The 20,138-nt window shown below is 40.0% G+C and overlaps 1 protein-coding gene and 1 long non-coding RNA gene across 2 annotated transcripts; both read left to right on the top strand.

Annotated features, from left to right (window-relative positions):
* Positions 1 to 1,826: 1,826 nt before the first annotated feature.
* On the top strand, positions 1,827 to 3,984 carry LOC131240305 (uncharacterized). Its single transcript, XR_009168702.1, has 5 exons — positions 1,827 to 1,873; positions 1,958 to 2,438; positions 2,529 to 2,614; positions 3,034 to 3,096; positions 3,188 to 3,984. It is a non-coding gene; the product is annotated as an uncharacterized LOC131240305 (long non-coding RNA).
* Positions 3,985 to 7,198: 3,214 nt separating this feature from the next.
* On the top strand, positions 7,199 to 16,865 carry LOC131240304 (cytochrome P450 71AU50-like). The gene is made up of 2 exons (XM_058238440.1): positions 7,199 to 8,167; positions 15,865 to 16,865. Exons 1-2 carry the CDS (start codon positions 7,214 to 7,216, stop codon positions 16,486 to 16,488), a joined length of 1,578 nt encoding a protein of 525 aa, XP_058094423.1. The 5' UTR covers positions 7,199 to 7,213; the 3' UTR covers positions 16,489 to 16,865.
* Positions 16,866 to 20,138: the final 3,273 nt, after the last annotated feature.

Consider the following 20,138-nt stretch of genomic DNA (forward strand, 5'->3'; position numbering starts at 1 on the left):
GTGTGATGGATTAGTTGATTGGCTGCCGATTTTTAATAAACATAACAGGCCTGTTTTGTTGGGTCACACGGTGTACATCTTTTCCCCTTCTTTTTGTATCGGACATATATTAGGAAAAATAAAATAAAAATTAGATGGCAAGCTGGCACATATACATGTAACTGCTGTAAGATATCCAATTGGTAATTGTTTTTGTGGTTTTAGAACTATATTTAGTTCATGTCACTTGATCGGAGGTGAATGAGGTTCGTATCAGCAGAAAGGAACCGAATATTAAGGATCCCACTGCTGGTTGAGCATCGCCCTAAGCACATTTGGCCATTCAAAGAACAAGATTTCCATTTCTTCCATACAACACCGACAATAGGTTGTGGTAGAAGTTACTTGGCAAGGAAAAGCATCCCCCTTAAGACTTTTGTCTACCCATCATTGTGCTTTCGTACCGGAAAAGATTGGCAAGAAGAGAACTACTGAATTATCCATTTGCAATGAAAGCCACCATATTGTGCTTCCTACCGCAGGGCTTCCTCATTACCTCTTTATTTATTCTCTTTTATTTGCTTAGTGGGACACTACAAGACAAGAGCGGTTCAGGACCATAACCAGCAGTAACTACAGAGGGGCACATGGAATCACAGTAAGCATATATTCTTCATCTAATGACTTTTCAAATTTGATTCATGCTGGTACTCTCAGTTCTTCACCAAATTAGTTTTAAGTTACTTGCTATGAATGGCTTTACTAATTATAAGCACAATGTTTTAGCTTTCGTTTTTTTTGAAGTTATTATAATTTTTGTTGTAGGCCAATGATAATAATGTTGATGATGATTTATATTGCTATGAAAATACCCATATCCAGATCCATAGGTCAAGTGGCAGACTGAGTGAAAATACCTCGTTTTCAACATTGAGGTCTTGGCTTCGATTCCTTGGTGGGGGTGGCTAATAGTGAAGTTTGAACTGACAATGTTGTGTGTACTAACAAGCTAACTGAAAAAAAAGAAAAAAAAAGTGCCTTGTAGTTGACTATCTCTTCAACATAGCTCACCTGCCACATGTACAATTTCAAAGCGTCCAAGTATCAACCATCATACTTGGCTAGAGTATTAAATAACTCCTATTTTAAACCGTTTCCCTACCCTCTTCCATTCAGTCCATATGCTATGCCTTCACCAAATGGCAACACCGAGGCTTCTGTTAGTTACATGCTTAAACCAACCTTTATTTATTTATTTGTGTTTTTTTTTTTTGGTTAGGCATGCTATGTGTGTGGTATGATAGATATGTGAAATGCTGTTTGTATAAATGGATCATGACACATTTTTCCGTAGGGCATGGAAATGGATGGTAAGTCATCTGAAGGTAAGGAAAAGGGACCCATGAAGAGATCAAACGGAAGTTTAGGCAGCTTGAATATGCTTATGGGCAAGGATAATAGTGAGCCGGGTAAAACATCTGGAGTATCTAGGAATGGATTTGTCTCCCAAAGGGATTATTGATACCCAGGAGATTATTTCCATCATCATAATTTATTTAAGATGTTTTGGCACCCATTCAATTGCATACTGACTACAGCTGATAATTGAAACAAAACCTGAAATCTGTAATTGTGACAATGCAAGTGAAGGTTCCAGTGAAGGAAGTGCATATATGGAAGTTTTCAACTTCAGTAAAAGATGAGTGCATATATGACTTTGTGAGTCCAATGCCTTTTTAGAAATGCAATTTTAGTTGGAGCATATGCATAAAGCATCATTGTCACTGTTTTGGATGTAAACACTACCAGCCCAGACATTTCGTATTCATAATTTCCACTCATCATGTGCAAGACACACAACAGAAGGCAAGCGGTGGGAAAGATTCTTTGGAAGGTAGATTTATCAAAAATGTTCCTCCCTGTCATTACATGGACATTTTTCAATATTGAGCAGGGTACCATAATCTATGAATTGCAGCTGAGGAGTCTAAGAATGGGATTTCCGTCCGTGGTCCTCAGAATGGTGTGGCTCGCAGTCCATCACAAACAATGTTGAATCAAACAATGCCTATCATGCCAATGGCAACACTTGTGTAAGTTGCGTTCTTGTATGGTTAAGCCTCGGTACGGAATTATTTACTGGCACTCTCATGCGGAAAACTTCATTCTTGTTATGCTTTTCTATATATGTTACTTGACTATCATAAGATAACTATATGTACAATTCTAGAGTTTGGGATTTTATGTTTGCCAGCAACAACTAGCAGTTTTGTATCATCTCAAGATGTTGGTGGGTATAACTGATTATGTTGCATGTTTCTCATGCCCTTGTAAACATGCTCTTCACTACAGTCCGGGATTCTTTAGGATTAACATATGATGTATCCTTTAAGCTAAGCCAGTTTGATAGGTTGAAAGTCAGGTGGTATGTGGTCTCAGTAATTTCAACTCCTGGCAAGGTAACATTAATCCAGTGTACATCCATGTGCTGACTTAAATTCTTGTATTCTCTAGTCTGTTTCTCTCTAATTCTTTCCTTTATCATACAGGTCTATAAAGCTGTTGTGTTGATGCATGTAAGAATGTTCTGAGAGGTTTACATGATAGCAAGATTGCCCGAAGAGAGCTGGATCGGGTTAGTATTTTCCCTTTGCTCACCTCACCTTATCCCTATTTTCTTGCAATACTACCACAATCTTTTGTTTAAGGCACCAATTGGAGCCTTTTAAAATCAACTAGATTCCTTTTGAAGCATAGGTTTCCTCTAAGCATGCATCGGGTTACTATACACAGATCTTAAAAGTGGAAATGATTATATGCAAGTAGGAGATTATTAAAAAAAACAATCCTCATAGGTTATTAACATCATTAATAGAATTAAGTAGGATTTTTAAAAAATAAAATAAAATAAAATCCTCATAGGTTATTAACATGATTAACAGAACCAAATAAATGGGTTCAAATCATTCATACAGGTTATGAGATTCAATAGCATTCTTGAGTATTTATCATCACCATTATGTTAGCTCAACTTACTTGCTTTTTCTACCTCAGCGCGCACAACGGCTGTCACAGTTGTAGAGATTCTGAAGAAAAAAGGGCTGGCTATTGAGAAGAGTATGCCCAACTGGGGTTGTTGCCTATCATGTTCCCTTGTCAACACTTGCAAATTACAAATAATAATAATCTGTTTTTCCATCATGAGCAGGGATTTTGATGTCTACAGCTGACATGAAGGATGAATCCAAGGGCCGTCTTATTCCAAAAGCGAAGGTTGGCACTGTTAATGCTAGTTTTTAATATTTGTCATGTCAAATTAATCATCCTTACTACCTTCTTCTTCTTCTTCTTTTCTTATTTGAAGTGATCAAATTCAAATACCCATGCTTTTTTAACCAGCATGGTTGATTATTTCTGCAGTTTTATCAAACCACCCCCCTCCGTTTCTTTCAGAAAGACACAAGCATATATAATTCTTCTCTTTGGCTACACTAGTTACTTGATTTCAACAACCAGACTCCTGTTTACTTTTTATTTTTGGGAGGTAGCTGTTTGCATACCATGATGTTTACAGTTGTAATGTTTTTGTTCTTACTTGTTATAGATTGAGGTATTGCTCGGGAAGACTGAGAAATTCGATGATCTGATTATTGCCATTGCTGCCAAAGGGAGGCAGTTGGAGACAATAAAGCATGATGGCAAACCATAGCTCTAGAGTTCCATCATATTCTGATTTTCATTTCTTTTTTCCTCCTGGTGTCCTGTTTAAGTGATAGAGGTTATCGAATTTTCAAGTAGAGCTGCTGCTGTCATTAACTGAAAAGAGCAGAGTTGAGAGAGGCCATTTTCTTTTCTCCTTTTATGGGAGTTGTTGATAATACAGACAATCTGTTGTTTGGTGGTCAGACTACTGTTGTATTGTTTGAGTCTTGTTTCAGCATCTTCCTTTGACTAATGCTGACTGATTGACAGCAAACAGTAAAAGCTTTGGTGATCTTCCATCTTTGTTGTTTCCAAAGGATATGGGGTAGACATTGCCTTAACTGGTATTGTCCATAATCTGAAAGTAGATCCTTCTTCTGAAGCCATTGATTCCAATGTGATATGTGGTTTTTTAGTGTTTTATAGTTTTGATTTTTCTTTAGTGATATACTTTCACTTTATATGGTGAACTAAATCTTTATCAGCTTTTGCTTTAGGCAGAATGATGTTAAAAATTGAATTTAGCCTCAGTTGATGCCAAAGAAGGCTAAATTTATCTTTAGTCTCAGTTTTGCCTCAGTTACCTAAACTGAGACTACAACTCCCGTGGCTAAAGGGTTTAGCCTCGGTTGTTGAAAACCGAGGTTAAAAATAGATTTAGCTTCGGTTGGAGGCAATTGAGGCTAAAATTTGGATTTAGTCTCAGTTGAAAACAATGGAGGTTAAAATTTTGATTTAGCCTCATTTCGAGAAAATTGAAGCTAAAAAGGTTTCTAGCCTCACTTGAAGAGCCGAGGCTATAAAAGTCATTTTAGCCTCGGTTGCTAGAACTGAGGCTAAAGCCTTTACCACAGGGGTGTCAACTTTGGTTTGTATAACTGAGGCAAAACTGGGCTAAAGGCTTTAGCCTCACTTTTTAACCTTTTTAGCCACAGTTTTGAACCGAGGCTAAAACCCCCTTTTCTTGTAGTGTCGTTTGATAGAATTGAGCAAACACTAGCCATTCAAACAGAGATTCAGTACCACGGACTAGACGCCGATTTCCTGTGAAAGGCTTTTGCAGGAATTTACTAGGCAAGGATTCTGGTGGGACCACCATGATCTACCAAACAAACTTTTTGTGTCCACATCTTGGTTTCTCCCCATCTAAACAGGCTAAAGATAAGCTCTATACACAATACCTTACAATTTGGATGCTCTGGATAACCATACATGAGAGTCACATGTGAGGAAGATGAAACATCACTATTTTCAAAATGGTGATGGATTATCATAAGAAGATATTCCTACAAAGATTATTCTGAATTTGCAAGCCATCTCTTCACCGTAGAGATGGATGGCAAAATGATAAAAATACTTTCATATCTTTTATTAGAAATGGAGTCCAGTTGTCCTGTCCAATAAGTGCAGCTCATCATGATGATCATAGCTTCAATAATCAAGTGGACCGCACATAAAATTGAAGTTTTTAAAAGATTTATTTTGAAAAAAATATCTAAAAAAAAGAAATTACTCCCAAATAAAATAAAAATCCTCAATACCATTTCATTTTGATTTCCTTGTCTAAGGAAATCGACAGTAGAAAAGAGCCAACTAGGGTTTTCTTTCAACAAATGAGTGGCCCATGTGAAGAGTAGAGCAGCTTGATTTTTTAAGCTACGTGCCATTCAGCTATGGCCCACTAAACCCATTCATACATTTTAAATACGGTGGATCCAAAACTCAAATGGGCCACACGAGATGAACTAGTGGGGATTTAGTGACCACCGTTGAAACATTTATATGGCCACATAAATTTTGTATCAGTCTAAAGTTTTTGATGTTTTCACTTCATCTCGGTGAAAATGACCTTATAAATGGTTTGGATGGCATATAAACATCAAGGTGGAGCCTAGGAAGGTTTCAATGGTAGGCAATTCTTTTTCTTACTGTTTCATCTCCTGTGCCCACTTGAGTTTTGGATACTCCTCATTTTTGCTGCATGTCCTAAACGTGAAAATGAGCTCTAAAAGTGAATGAACGGGTTGGATTTCTCATAAACATTACAGTATATCTTACCTTGCATCCTTGCACAGGAACTTCATGCAAAAGTCTTTGGCAGGAAATCTGTGCGAGGAAGCAAATTGGCCAGGGATCTGGCTGGTGTATCGACATCACCAAGTTTTGTGGGTATCATAACGAGGTATGCATTATATCCAAACCGTCCATTCATTTAGAGAGCTCGTCGTAAGTCTTGATCAAAAAATAAGATAGATACAAAGATCAAGTGGACCACAATGCAAAAAGCAGTGGGAGAATGAACATCTACACCCTGATCCATGGCTTAAGTGGTAGATTGAGTGAAAGATACCTCATTTCAACACTGGGGTCTTAGTATCGATCCCTAGTGGGGGTGGCTAACAGTGAAGTGTCAACTGACAGTGGGGTGTACTAACAAGCTAACAAAAAAAAAAAAGCAGTGGGAGAATGAACATCTACTATTGATACCTTTTGAGGGTCACCAGAAGCTGTGGATCAATATAATATTTGTTTTTCTTCTTCAACCATGTCTGCCTGACATTATGAACGGACTGGATGGAAAGTAAATGTTATATTTGGCCTACAAATGTTTTAACAGTGAGAATCATATATTCTCCCCCACTAATACTTTTTGTGTGGTCCAATTGAGATTTTAACACCACTCTTTTTTATCATAGTGCTCTAAAATGATCTCTCCAAATGGATGACCGGTGTGAATATAATAAATGGGGCCATGTAACTTTGATCTCCTTTGAACCGTTCGTACAACTCGGAGCTGGAGGAGCGTCAGAGCTCGTCTTCCCACGACACAAGCCAATCCGTTTTCTACTCGTACCAGCCCGATGGCTAGTGTGTGGTACACCAGCCAAAGATGTCCAGAGAAAGCCTTTAGCAGGAAGTTCCTGCTATGGGAACCCAGGTGGGGCCACTGTCATATTTGTGAGAAATCCTCTCCGTCAGTCCGTTTTTTGAATTCATTTTAGGTTATAAGGCCAAAAATGAACAGTATCCAATGCTCAAGTGGGCGGAAAATGTGATAATTGAACGTCTAGTTGAAACATTCATGGGCCAAAAAAGTTTTGAATCATGCTATTATCTGTGTTTTCAGTTCATTCAGTACAAATGACGTTATTAACTGTACGGATGGCATGCAAACATCAATGTCCAACCTAGGGAGGTTTCAACCGTAGAAATTTCTCTAATCACCTTTTCCTTTAGTACGGCCCACTTGAATCTTATACCCTGCTCAATTAATTTTGGTTTCGCCTCCTAAAATGAGCTTACAAAATGGATGGACGGAATGGATTTCTGAAAAACATCACGGTGGACCCACCTAAGTTTCAAGCGCAGGAACTTGCGTCCCTATCCACGGTCGGTAAGTCACGTTCCCAAGATCTCAATTAATCCTAATCTCCAAAATCGTGGACACTTTTATACCACGTGATCAATTTCTAACTGCCGCTTAACATCCATCACACTCTGCCAGAGTATCAAAGTATTTCTCACACTATAAATGAGCAAGATAGAGCCTGATAAGGCACAAATGAGGATTTCCGGTGCAATGCCTGCCATGTTCTCTTGGTGGACTACTGTTCTCTTTGTAGCGGTAGCAGTTGTAGTTTGTGGGGTTTGGTCATTTTCGTATCTCCTTCATGCATCGAAAGATCAGAAGAAACGATTGCCACCAGGCCCTACTGGGCTACCAATCATCGGAAATCTACACATGCTGGGCCATCTCCCTCATCGTACGCTCCATAGTTTAGCTCAAAAATATGGGCCGATCATGTACATGCGACTCGGCATGGTTCCAACAGTGATCGTATCATCCCCGCAGGCTGCCCAACAAATCCTCAAGACCCACGATGCCATTTTTGCCAGCAGGCCGTACACTGAGGCCGGCAAGTATCTATCCTACAATCGGAAAGGAGTCGCATTCGCTGAGCACGGCCAGTATTGGCGCGACATTCGCAAATTGTGCATGCTGGAGTTGCTTAGCAATGCGAAGATCGACTCTTTCCGGTCAATGAGGAGAGAGGAACTGGGCCGCCTCATCCGATCACTCAAGGATACATCTGATGCCTGCGCCGTGGTTGATCTCACTGATAAGGTGGGGTCCCTTTCCGCAGGCATGACATGTCGGATGGTGTTTGGAAAGAAGTCTATGGATGAGGATTATGATGGAAGGGGCATCATAGCACGGATCCATGAAGGTATGATGCTGGCTGGGGCTTTTAACATAGCTGATTACATCCCCTACACTGGACTACTCGATGTTCAAGGGCTAACTCGCCGGATGAAAGCATTTACAAGGTTCTTTGATGACCTCTTTGAGAGGGTCGTCGATGATCACATACGGACCAGAGAGGTGGGCCATCAGAGGGACTTCATCGATGTTATGCTGGCACTCATGGCATCCAACCACATGGAGATTAATATTGACCGAACCAATTGCAAAGCAATCGTCATGGTAAGGAAAACCAAACTCAAACATGCTTTCATGGGTAAAAAAGATGGGTACCGTAAATGGGCCAATGACTGAAAGCCACTGACTTGGACCGACTCGTTCGGTCCTCAGTTGAGTCAGGGGTGATTAGGGGGTAACTCACGGTAACGAACCGGATGGAGTGCTACCAGTCCCATAGACTGGTCCAAGTCTTAAAACAATGCATGAATCTCATACACAGCCGAATTATTTACTAATAACCGCCTGACTTTTCAGCTATTTTTGGATGCAGGGTTGTTTTTAAAATAATTGAAGTATTTTGTACCGTTATTGATATAACCGTCTACCGTCGTATATTTTGTACATAAAGTTTTAGACCGGCGGCTGGTGGTTGGTGATCTTTGGCCCCACCATGATGTATTTGTTTCATCCATTCCGGTCATACATTTTTATAGATAATTTTAGTGTCTAATCCTAAAAATAAGGTGGATATAAATGTCAGGTGGACCACACCACAGGAAAACAATAATGATTGGATATCCACCATTAAAATCCTCTTTAGGCCCATTGTACTGTTTATTTGACATTCAATCTGTTGATTAGATCATATAGACCCAGATGAAGGGAAAAAACAAAGATCAGCTTGATCCAAAACTTTCATGGCCCTCAAAAAGTTTTTAATGGTCTACATTCATTCAACACTATCTCCTGTGACGGTGGTCCACTTTAGATTGTTATATACCTCATTTTTAGTCTCATACCATAAAATGATCTATAACAATAGATGGACGGCATAGATGAAACACATACATCATGGTGGGGCCCACACAGCGCAGACCATCAGCCATTGGGTGGCAGCAAGAGTAGCCAATCCGTTTCCGTCACCACCCTATCAGGGGACGCGGACTGCGTCCTACCCCAGCCGGGACGGTAATCCGTCCGGGCAGGGATCTGTGGGGCCACCGTGATGTAAATATGTTATCCACGCCCTTCATCGCTTTTCTCATATCATTTTAAGGTACTACCTTAAAATTGAAGCAGGTCCACAGCTCCAGTTAACCACACCAAAGGAAGCTGCAATGATAATGACACCAGCCGCTGTAACCTTTCTATGGACCACCGTGATTTATTTTTTTTTCTTACCATCCAACCTATTCATAGGGTCATATAGACGTGGACGAAGTGAAAAAACAAATATCAGCTTGATCAGAAACTTTCCTGCGGTGCAGCCCACCCTGATGTTTGTCAGGAATCCACTCCCTACATCCATTTTTTGAGATCATTTTAGAACACGACAACAAAATTGAGCAGGATCCAAGGCGTAAGTTGTCCATATTAAAGGAAAAGGTAGTTAGGGAAATTCCTAAATATTAGTATAATTCAAAACTTCTATGCCCCACTAATATTTCAACGCTGGACATTCGATTATTACGTTTTTTGGCCCACTTGAGCATTGGATACTGTTCATTTTTAGCCTCATGTCCTAAAACGGATGGACAGAGAGGATTTTTCACAAATATAGCAGTAGGTCCCACATGGGTTCCCAGAAATCCGCGTCCGGCAAAGATGGAAGAGTGGATTAGATGCGGCCCGTACTCATCTAGCACGGTGCGTCCCTGACCGTGGGGCCCACCTTGATGTACATATTGTATATCTACACGGTCCATCTGTTTTCATAGATCATTTTAAGGCATGGCCCAAGGATGAAGTTATCTAAATCTTAGGTTCGCCAAAACGGTGATGATTTACTATAAAAACTTCTTGTAGGCCACAAAATTTGGACCATTTCGATATTTATTTTCCCCTTCATCTAGGTCTCATGACCTTATCAAAAGATGGTTGGTATGGATATACAAGACATACGTCAAGGCGAGCCCCTCTGTCGGCACCGTGTTTGGTGTGGCCAGGGGTTGCCCATACTCCGCTCCCCACGTCGATAGACTGTTAGTGACCCTGGGTAGTGTTTGTAAAATATCCATGCTGTCCATCTGTCTTACTAGATCATTTTAGGGCATGACTCCTACAATGAGGCAGATCTAGCGCTCACGTGGGCCACACAAAGGAAAACGAATGGTCTAGATAGCATATAAATAAGGTGACGAGCCTGTAAAGGTTTGAACGGTAGGAAGCCCGTTTCTTCTAGATTGACGTGGTTCTACTGGATACAAAGGAGAATCGCAAGAGGTGCATTTTATGGATGAATTAAAAGTGATGCACACACCCATGGTTCCTACCACGCGGCCGGATCGGATTGGGTGAGACCCAGGGCCGCCTCACCCAAGACGGGTGCGGCCCTAACCATGGCCCCCCATGTATCCACATTGTCTATCCATTTTTATTTTTTCATGTCATTTTAAGGCTTGATCCAAAAATGAAGAAGAACGAAATCTCAAGTGGACCATACTCTAGGTACAGTCATGATCCAACACACTACCATTAAAAATTTACATTACCAACTATTTGCATTACTGATTCCTACTGAGGCGACCGGAGGGAGAACTCTTACCTGCTATAGAAGCCTCAGGAGTAACTACAAACTCCAATTTCTACTGTAGAGGAATTATTCTCATGTTCCTAACCATTGTCTCCTCCTTGAACCTAGATAAAGCTGGAGTCTTCTCTGCTTTCGGTTTTATCCATTCCAGCAATTCACGTCGCTGACGGCTCCCTCCTCTAATTAACTAGATAGTCTTGGTCCTGTGATGTGGTCATTGAATAGTTGAAATTGTCATCCCTGCTTTCAGTGCATTGCACGCTGTCCATAGACCTGTTCCATGGCTGAATCAGCCTGCTTCTCTCTTACTGAATTCTGGCGCTAGATCAATCCTCTCTCCCGATACCGGATGGGAGGATTTTACTGCTGGCTGGCTCTTTGATTGTTAAATGGGCCAGCCCGCTGAAAGGTAATGGGCTTCTAGCCTCATTCCTTCCTATGTTATTCTGCTTTCCTCCCAGTCAGATGTGCAGTGGATATATTTAGAAGAAAGATAGATCCCAACTCTTTGGACAATCGCATCAAGGGGAGACCAATCCATTCAAGACCTTACACCCAAAAATTGACATCTTTAGGGGATCTTGCTTTTTCCAAACCCATTTTGACCAAGCTTTCTTACTTTACCTAATTCGAATTTACTCCCAGACCAGTTTCATGGTAAACTTTCTCGACGGAGAAGAGGAAAAAATAAGGCGGTACTTGTGATTGCTTGTTTTAACATCGCTTGCCCTAATCCGGTTGAGCAACTCATTTGAGGCATTCCTTTCGAGCTTCTCCAAGTTCCATTCACCTTGTTAATTAGTTAATGATCTGGTTCATGTTAGTTCCCTAGTGTACATGAGCAATGGAATTGTGTGCCAAAACAATTTGATCAAGGGACTCATCTTAAGATACCCTAATTGTAGTGATATAAGATTTCTAAACAATAATAACATATGAATGGTTATGATCATACGTAGACATGAAGTGTGTTATCACTTGAATCTAATCGATCCCATAACTCTTATAAGTCACTAGATACTTCCACTATGGAAAAATAATGAACATTAGGGGCACCGGTTGTGGCTGGGAACCTTCCGATGCCTAAGTTGGGTATATGGACCTAAAGTAGGTGTGACTGGAGTTAGGATTTTTGGTACATACCTCTCCTCTAGAATAGGATGGTCTATATATAGGACTTTGTATATCTTAATAGATTTGCTAGATATGTTGTATGCACTGGAGGAGCCGTATCGAAATCTACTCGAGAATTTCTCCGATTTTGCCTTGATCAGCGTGATTTTTAGCTAAGGCCTCATCGAATTGATCGTATTTTAATATGTCACGAGATTTTCACCAAATCTTTATGTTCCGAGCTCGAGGACAATTCTCGAGGTCTAAGTCGGTAATCGAGATCCAGGTTGGTATTCGAGGTCAAGGTCAGTCGATGAATCTTAGTACCGAGCTTAATTGACTAGTTTGGCTCGGCCATCGGGTTTTTTTGCTCAACTCAGCTTCTCTAGTAGCGGATACCTTGGTAGTTCGGGGAATATGATCTGATCGTTCTATGCCACGTGTCTCATAGGCTAGGTGATCAGCTTGATTTTTCCCATAACAAAGTGTGTAAAGATAATGTCCTTAATGTGAATCCAACGATACTGATCTTCTAAACTAGGGAATTTCTCTCCGAGCTATCGCAGAGGAAGAAGCCTGATGAGAGAAAATGTAGAGAGAAGTATAATAATGTAGATTGAGTGGATTTCTTTCGATCACTTTTCCATGACAAACTCTAGATGTCGTCCAAGCTCTCTCTCTAGTATAATAATGTAGATTGAGTGGATTTCTTTCGATCACTTTTCCATGACAAACTCTAGATGTCGTCCAAGCTCTCTCTCTCTCTCTCTCTCTCTCTCTCTCTCTCTCTCTCTCATGGGTATTCCCTTTGCAATAGGATTTACAAAGAAGGGTTAGCATTTCAGAAGATGCACTCAATATAGTATTCGTCCACCTTACGGATTTCGGTATAACCTAATGTGAATGAAGTTTTTCAATTTTCCTCTATCATGCACATAACCATGATATAATCCCTCCACTATTAAGGCTATCCACCATTGATTTAGATCCTATGACAATCATGAAGTGGACCATCAAATTTGGGCTATTAGATTATAATTAAGTCGATTAAAGCAATTTTAACACTTAAAAAAAAAAAAACTTTAACGGTTAAAAACTTTTTAAAAGCTAATTAAAACCTTTCAAGTGTTATGCCCAGAAAAAAATCACTCGGATCGATTTTTGTTGAAATTTGATAGATGTCTTGCATTAATGCAGCTTATCCATAGTGACTTTTCTTAGAGAAGAGAAGCATACATTCGATCTTAATCTTTTCATGACTTCTCTTAGGCACCTAGCTCTGAATCCATCTTACTTGGTTGGAATGCATAATCTAAACCACTTGATCTAATTTATTTTGTTCCTAAAAGCAATCCGGAAAGGCCTTCTCAATTTTGTTACATATAAAGACTAGGTGGCTAATGGTTGACATGGTATGGATTAGATAGCTAGTAAGAACATGCTTGATCAATATCCGTCCCCCATCTAGAGAGAGAAGCTTTGCTTTCCATCTTGCTACTTTGCCCAACACTTTTTGAATGAGGTTGTTGATAATGGATAATTCTTACCTACTTCTTGTTCACGGCAACCCTAGATAGATTAATGAAAGCTTGGCATGCTTAAAGCCGAACAACTAATCTACTCTAAGCACTCTAGTTGAAGCCTTTTTCGAGGTTGTAAGTATGGTGATGGTGCTGTTCGGAAATTGATCGACCTTTTAGATACGCTGCCCATAAGCCCTCTCATAATCCTGTAGAAAGGGCACATTTTTCTTCTAATCGAAACTTACCTGCCATTTAGAAACATTGTTTTGTCATCAGTGAATACAAGGTGAAAAATATTTGGCCATGAATGGAGCAAGTGGAATGGATGCATTCACCACTTCTTACAAGCCAATCTATACCCCTAAGCACTTTCGCAGTTAGGATAACAATTGCTAGTGAGGGTGGGTCTCCTTGACAATGCTTGTCGATGGCTCGAAAAACCTAAACGATCTTCGATTAAGCAAGATAGAGAACCAACAACTATCCTAACACGTTCCAGTAGGCCAATCCATAGAGTCAAGAAGCCGAATTTCTTTAGAACTTGAGACATGAATCCCCAATCTATCCTATCATAAGCCTTTTTCTTGTCTGGCTTGAAGATTACACTTCCACCCCGCATTTCCAATTTATCTCATTATTCATTTCATTGGCAAGAGCAATATTTTCCGGTGCACATCGATCTTGGACAAAAGGCCATGGAGGAGCTTGGCAAGGCAAAGGGCTAAGAGTTTTGATAGGATCTTGTAAATACAGTTGTATAGGCTCATGGGTTTGAAATCCACCATTCTCTCTAGTTCAAATTCTTGGGGATCATGCAAGATAAGGTGCTTACAATTCAGAGTGGGTCTGAATTGAAAAACTTTTTGCTTAATATTTTACAAAAAAGGGCCCCAATTTTGGTTGCTTTTTTATCCCTTCCAAGTATTTTTATTAGCCACTTCTCCCCCCTTCGTCTCTAAATCCTACCACCAGCACCACCATTCAAAGGGGATTGCTCATCGCCAACCGGAGGACATATCCTCTCTCTCTCTCTCTCTCTCTCTCTCTCTCTCTCTCTCAATATCTACCATACAACAAGCGTATGGCTGTCCATGGCAACCTATGACCATACAACCGTCCGATTGCTGGAAATTATATATTGATGATTAAATTCTCTCCACCATCTCTACCTTACAATTGTCCAAAATTAATAGATTGTGTTCACCCAACCTGGTAATTTTTATTTTTTTTTCTAAAGAACGAAACAATTATTTTTTGTTTCGTCTTGTTCCTACCTCTTACATAATTGTTCCTGTATGTATCCCAAAAGTGAATATAGAAAAGGTTTATATACCAAGGTTTAATGTATTTTATTGCAATAAACGAAGTATTTTAAAATTGACATGAAAAAAGGGACCTAATTAGTATTTTATTATGAACTTCAATTAAAATAAAATAATAACAAACAATTAGCTTTGAAATTTTAAAACGAATTCAAATGAAATAATATATTCATATTTATAAATGGTAAGTCAATCAATAAATAAGAAATTAATACTAAAAGAAGGAGAGGGAGTGATGAAAAAGAACTCTCTTCGATTTTGTTAGTCCAATATATGAAAGCAAGGCATATGAAAAATGTAACCGATTCTTTTGGTTCTTTGGTCAGATTAATTGATTGTCCCTTATTCTTGGGAGTACAGCACTAGTTTTTCTTTCTTTTAATCCTTTTGGTTATGATCTATCCCTTTTTCGCTAAAGAAACTATTGGGTTTTGGCTTAGAACGAAATAGCAAACTCACTGCTAGTCACCTGCCTTCAGATCACATCTTAGAGATTGTCCTACCCTCTCCTTTGATTGAATGAATGAGAGAAACTTAAACCCCATTTCCTTCAAAGCAAGACCGACTTCATTGAATGATCTGCTAAGGTGCATTCTTGAAAACAAACCACTTTCAAAGAACAACCCCTTGAAACACAACGAGGTTGAGCTAACAGAGCACAACCACCTTCTCTCAATTTTCCCGGTGGCGGACAAGTACATCATCCCATTTGCGATAAATTCTTTACAGCGTGTGCATGATGTCTATGCTTTTTATGCAATTAAATTCCATTCGCATTGCATGAGGGAGGAATGCAATGCATATTCCGTTACTATACATTGCTATATGTATGAGGTCGGATCCACTAAAAAGCTTTGTAGTTTAAGCTTAACCTACAACATGATGTGTGGGGCCCAGTGTGAATTGTTCATGACACTCAATTCATCCATCATGTGTGTCCCCTCATGTTCTCCTTGGCATCCACAATCAGGCCGATCTAAAACTCAGGTGGCCGAAAGTATAGGGAACAATTGCAATAGGGACATCCGCCTTTAAACGTGCTGTCTTGAGCCTGACCCAACCTGGCATGAACATGGACCATTGCCACATAGTACATGAGGCACGAATGCCTATTTTGGTTTGGTTGATATCTTTGTCTCAGTGGTCCCAGCTCGCATGGACTATTTTATTATTGTTTTTCCATTCCTTCTGCATGGTTTGATTGTCTGAATTTTTGAACTTTTTTTGGTAGCATCCAATAGCTCTCACACATAATTTTTCAATCTCTAGGATATGCTCACAGGTGCAGCGGACACATCATCAGCCGTGATTGAGTGGGCTCTCTCTGAGCTTTTCAGGCATCCACTTGTAATGAAAAAGGCCCAAGAAGAGTTGGAGGCTGTGGTCGGCATGGATCGAATAGTGGACGAGTCAGATCTGGTGAAACTGGAGTATTTAGAAATGGTGGTTAAGGAAACCTTGAGGCTGCACCCGGTGGCCCCATTGCTGGTTCCCCACGAGGCTGTGGAGGATTGTGTCATCGATGGCTTCAACATACCCAAAAAATGCCGTGTCATTATAAATGCGTGGGCCATCGCCCGCAACCCAATTGCGTGGTCCAATGCTGAAGAATTCTACCCTGAAAGGTTCGATGGTTTAGACATAGATGTCCGTGGGCGCCATTTCCAACTTATCCCTTTTGGGTCTGGGCGGCGAGGTTGCCCTGGAATTCAGCTGGGCCTTACTGTGTTCCGATTGGTGCTGGCCCAATTGGTGCATTGCTTTGATTGGGAGCTTCCAAATGGTATGGGTCCCACTGATTTGGACATGACTGAGAAGTTCAGCCTCGTTGTGCCTAGAGCTAACCATCTACTGGCTATTCCAAAGTATCGCCTTAGGGATGGCTGCTTGTAAAAAGGATCATATCGATGGTATGGGAGTGGCCATAGTATCCAAGTAGTCGTATCAGGCACTTAAGTATTATGTGTTGTATCAATGTTTAAACCCCCGACCCAACTGGGCTCTGGGCCGGTTTGGACGGTATCATCTATAAGATTAAAAAAAAAAAAAAAAAGAAAGAAAGAAAAAAGAGCTTTGCTAGGTGCACATGCATCCACAATATATAAAACTCATGTGCACGCCACACATTTGACAGCATGGCATAGGTGCGAGATCCCATCCATCCATCAGGTTAGTCCGGTCTCGTACATTATTTCCCAAAATTAAATCTAGTCCAATGAGCCTGTTAGGCCCTAATAATAAAAACAGGACGATGGTTTAGAAAACTTCAACTAAGTTTTTCAGAGGCATAGATTTGTCTTGCTAATTGCAGCCCATCTGATGAGTGGACCAACCTGATTCTTGGGACGGGGCATAAACAAAGTGGGGCCCTTTCGATGGATGGATTTGAAAGCTTTGAAGTTATTTTCTTGGGCTGTTATGGTTCAACCGATTGGACTTAAAACCGTCTCTCTAAACAGTGAGACATAGTAAAGATAAATAATTTTGATGCATTTCTTTGCTTCCAAGTCACAAACGTATTTAAGATCTGATACATCTATTAGGTAGGATACATTGTGTCAGTGTTGCTGCCTAAAATCAACTCAATCTGCCGGTCAACATGGCCATGGTTTTGGAACAAAAGGTTCACCGTCCATCTTTTTCAAAATCTTTTGCTCCGTATGACCTTGAAACCTCTGTCATGAGGACTGTGTTGTTGCTGTAGTCGCAACAGTGAAAATTATGTGTCAATCTAATGCTAACTTCGTTAGTAAGATACGGCCCATCGAATCCACTACCTAAATTATGTATCTTATGTTGGGAGAACAAGGAAATCACACAGAGATGAATCTAGGATAGCAATCCAAAAAACACCAAGCAAAAGAAAAGAGAACACAATAATTTAATGTAGAAAACCCTTTCAGGGAAAAACTACGGCACAAAGTGATAGAAATTCACTATGAAAGCATAAATTACAAAGAGAGAAGACTTACCCAATTCAAACAACCTCGAATCTCACCCTTGCTTCACTCCTTTAAAACCCTAAAATTATTTAGAAACCCTTGGAATGCCTCCTAATCCCGTTTATAGCCTTGGAAAGAATCCCAAATGAAATTGGAAACAAATTCCACAAATTCACAGTTTTACAAAAAATCTGCCCCCGAATCTAATTAAATTTAAGACATCAAATAGAACAATCTCTACCATGTCTTCAATCTTCAAACGTGTAGCTTATTGTCCTCTTCTCTTATCTCTGCCTCCCATCATATCTTCATCAATGCTTCTCATGCACATTTTGTCCAAACCCAGAGAAGTTGCACAAAACTTGAATTTCTCCGTAAGAATAACCTTGGTAAGCATGTCTGCCGGATTCACGTTGGTGTGAATCTTCTCCAGAGTTACGCCTCTTTCTTCAAGCACCTGTAAAATAAAGTGGTGACGAACATCAATGTGTCTCGCACGAGAGTGATAAACAGAATTTTTAACTAAATTTATAGCACTTTTGCTGTCACAATTAACTGGCACGGCTTACTGTTGAAGCCCTAATTGATTTATCATGCCTCTCAACCAAACATCTTCCTTAAATGCTTTTTTCACTGCATATACTCTGTTTCGGTCGTGGAAAGAGCCACTACGGACTGAAGCTTCGACATCCAATTGATTGCTCCACCCGCTAGTACAAACGAGTAACTTGAAGTCGATTTTCTGGAATACACACTGCCTGCATAATCTGAATCCACATAGACTACCAACTTTGCCCATCTTCTTAAAAGTTAAGACGAAGTCTTTTGTACCTCGAATGTATCAAAGTAGTCATTTCATCGCTTCCTAATGTTATTTGCTGAGGTTTCACATGTATCTGCTCACAACACTAACTGCCTTTAAAATATATAGTCTTGTATAAACCATGACATACATATTAAACTGCCAACCATATTCAAATAAGGCACATAAGACATAACCTACTTTTCCTCATTTGATTTAGGACATTGTTCTGAGAAAAGATTGAAGTGAGCCGCGTAAGGAACGCTCACCGGCTTTGCCTGGTCCATCCCATACTTGATCAACACCTTTTTAAGGTATTCTGCATGTGATAACCAAAGCCTGCTCCTCTTTCTGTTTTTATGAATATCTATGCCGAGAAACCTCTTTGCGGCCCACAGATCTTTCATCTCGAATGTCTCTGATAACTGAGTCTTCAGTATGTTGATTTCAGACATATCATGACTGATGATCAATATATCATCAACATATAATACTAGGATAATGAATTTATCATCACTCAGTGTCTTGTAATAGACACAATGATCGTATTCACTCCTAGTAAATTTCTGATTCAACATGAAAGAATCAAATTTTTTATACCATTGCCTAAAGGACTATTTCAGGCCGTACAATAACCTCATTAACCTATAAACCTTGTTCTCTGCCCCTTTAACTTCGTAGCCCTCTTTTTGTTTCATGTAAATTTACTTTTCTAACTCCTCGTACAGGAATGCAGTCTTGACATCCATCTGTTCTATCTCGAGATTGTATTGTGCAACCAGCGCCAGCACGAATCTGATAGATACTTGCTTAAACATCGGCGCAAATATCTCTGTGAAGTCGATTCCTCCTCTTTAAGCGTATCCCTTCGCTACCAGCTTCGTTTTGTATCTATTCTGCTTCTTTTTTAATAACCACTTGCATCTGATTACTTTTCAGCTTACTAGAAGTTCCACCAGCTCCCATGTGTTGTTTTTATGCAACGAATCTATCTCATCATCCATAGCCGCCTTTTACTTTTCTACATCAAGCTTATTAAAAGCCTCTTGAACAGTAGATGGGTCCCCCTCATCTGTAATGAGGGATTACAATATTAGAGTTGTCCCTATATCCTAATAGTAACCTGCGATCATGCGGTGGGCTTTTCCTCACGGGTGACTGCTCCACCTTCTCCTGTACCTCTGTCTGTGTATTTGTCTCTGCTTGAGTATCATCTGTGTCAATCTGAACATTTACAATCAACCTTTCTAGTTTCTTTTGCTCCTCTTGATCATTATTGTGGAATAGGGTTTTTCATCAAATCTGACGTCACGACTAGTGATGACCTTGCGTGTGACCTGTCGAATAACCTGTAACATTTTATACTAGCACCATATCCAACAAAGACATACATTTTGGTTCTACGGTCTAGCTTATCTCTCTTAACTGACGGTATATGAAAGTAAGCCTCACAACCAAATATGCGCAAATTTGAGTAGTCTATCTTATTACCACTCTATCCTTCCTCTGATATTTTACATTCTATTGCCATAGAAGGAGACCGGTTCACCAAATAGCATGCCGTGTTGATGACCTCTGTCCATAGGTCATTGCCCAATGCCGCATTACTTAACATGCATCGAGCCCTCTCCAAGAGAGTTCGATTCATCCACTCAACCATACCGTTTTGTTCGAGCATGTGACGCACTATGTTGTGCCTAATGATTCCGATATCCTTGCAATATTCATTAAACTCAGTGGAAGTAAATTCTCCACCATTGTCAATCCTTAAAACCTTTATTTTTCGCCCTGACTGTTTC

This window comes from Magnolia sinica, chromosome 3 (assembly GCF_029962835.1).
Source record: "Magnolia sinica isolate HGM2019 chromosome 3, MsV1, whole genome shotgun sequence".
Classification (NCBI taxonomy): domain Eukaryota; kingdom Viridiplantae; phylum Streptophyta; class Magnoliopsida; order Magnoliales; family Magnoliaceae; genus Magnolia; species Magnolia sinica.